Source organism: Priapulus caudatus, unplaced genomic scaffold (genome assembly GCF_000485595.1).
Source record: "Priapulus caudatus unplaced genomic scaffold, Priapulus_caudatus-5.0.1 Scaffold1281, whole genome shotgun sequence".
Classification (NCBI taxonomy): domain Eukaryota; kingdom Metazoa; phylum Priapulida; class Priapulimorpha; order Priapulimorphida; family Priapulidae; genus Priapulus; species Priapulus caudatus.
Window position 1 is genome coordinate 69,005 of NW_014578342.1, and position 1,755 is coordinate 70,759.

General features: G+C 52.5%; 2 protein-coding genes across 2 annotated transcripts in view; one reads left to right on the top strand and one right to left on the bottom strand.

Moving 5' to 3' along the window:
* The window catches only part of LOC106816081 (probable E3 ubiquitin ligase complex SCF subunit sconB), a 13,372-nt gene extending 11,692 nt beyond the window's left edge, over positions 1-1,680 (top strand). Inside the window, exons 6-8 of the mRNA XM_014820638.1 lie at positions 532-785; positions 1,292-1,349; positions 1,567-1,680. Coding sequence (XP_014676124.1) covers positions 532-785; positions 1,292-1,349; positions 1,567-1,629 — 375 coding nt within the window. The 3' untranslated portion in view covers positions 1,630-1,680. The remainder of the gene's footprint in view (positions 1-531; positions 786-1,291; positions 1,350-1,566) is intronic.
* LOC106816082 (ragulator complex protein LAMTOR5-like) overlaps positions 1-1,755 on the bottom strand; it is a 35,061-nt gene that overhangs the window by 23,670 nt on the left and 9,636 nt on the right. The gene's annotated exons all lie outside the window — the stretch shown is intronic.

The following is a 1,755-nucleotide window of genomic DNA, read 5'->3' on the forward strand; positions in this document are numbered from 1 at the left end:
CACTCAGGTGAGTTATGACAATGTCGTCATACTCTCAGGTGTGTTATGACAGTGTGGTCACACGCTCAGGTTAACGAGTGATAGCAGTATTAACGTGGTAGTTTAGTGTAGGCACTGCAACACTGAAATATTATAGGAAAGAATAGCAGACACAATGACAACAGCAATGGCAAACAACGGCATCAAACCACATCATCAGACAACAACAATAACATCAAACAACAACAACGACGACAAACGACGACAACATTAACACCAAATAAAAACAACACCAAAAAACAACAACAACAACAGCAACAAAATAAACAACATACAACAGACAAAGAGCAACAACAATAATGCACAACAAACAACAACAACAAACAACAACAACAAACAACAACAACAAACAACAACAACAAACAACAACAACAAACAACAACAACAAACAACAACAACCAACAACAACAAACAACAACTCTGACCGCGCTTCACTCACGACCCCTCTCTCTCCCGTCTCCGCTCACCAGGGGGCATGCCGGCGCCGTGCTCTGCGTGCAGTTCGACGACACGAAGGTCGTCTCGGGGTCGTCCGACCGCACGATCAAGGTGTGGCGTCTCGCCGAGGGCGCGTGCCTCATGTCGCTCGTCGGCCACCAGGGGGCGGTGACGTGCCTACAGTACGGCGCGCGCCAAATCATCAGCGGTTCCCTCGACTGCAACATCAAGTTCTGGGACCTGACGACCGGACGTTGCACGGCGACGCTCGACTGGATGAAGAGCGAAGGTCACACGGGGGTCGTCAGGTGAGCGTAGAGGTCGTGCAGGGGTCACGGGTTCGTGCAGGGGTTGCGGGGTCGCGCGGGGACCTGACGACCGGGGCGTTGCACGACGACGCTGGATTGGATGAAGAGTGAAGGTCACACGGGGGTCGTCAGGTAAGCGTAGAGGTCGTGCAGAGGTCACGGGGTCGCGCAGGGGTCACGCGGGAACCTGACGACCTGGGCGTTGCACGGCGACGCTCGACTGGATGAAGAGCGAAGGTCACACGGGGGTCGTCAGGTGAGCATAGAGGTCGCGTGGGGGTCATGGGGTCATGCAGGGGGCATCAGGTGAGCATAGAGGTCGCGCATGGGGGGTCGTTGGTTCAGCGCGTGTGTGGCGCGGTTGAGATCATGCATCCCATCGTGAACACCAAAAATAGTTCCGGCAACCTGCCTCCATCACGCTTCCTTGCCTCTTCGTGAGTGACGTCAGCACAGCATCGTCTGTCCCCAGCTAACACTTGTGTCGTCTGCTTCTCCATGTACAGGTGCCTGCAGGCAGACAGCTGGCGAATTCTGAGCGCCGCCGACGATCGAACGATCAAGGTACAGCCGATCGATCAATACACGATCAATCATTTGCCTAGTCAATGTATCGGATGCAATTAAAAATAGATCTGTTATTTTTGACGTTTATATTAAGTGAGGGAAGACCCTCTTGGAACATATTGATGGTTTATTTATGGTCCCCCACTGTCTCAGCCTTCTCTGTCTCAATGAGTCACACTGACCCCCTCATGTCTCATGTCTCGTGTCTCTACAGGTGTGGAACCTTGAGACGGGGGAACGTCTCGTCATTCTACGGATCTCTACTGTCTCACTCTAATCTCTACTGTCTCACTCTCCTCCTCTGTCTCAGTGAGTCACTGACCCCCTAATGTCTCTAACAGGTGTGGAACCTTGAGACGGGGGAACGTCTCGTCATTCTACGGATCTCTACTGTCTCACTCTA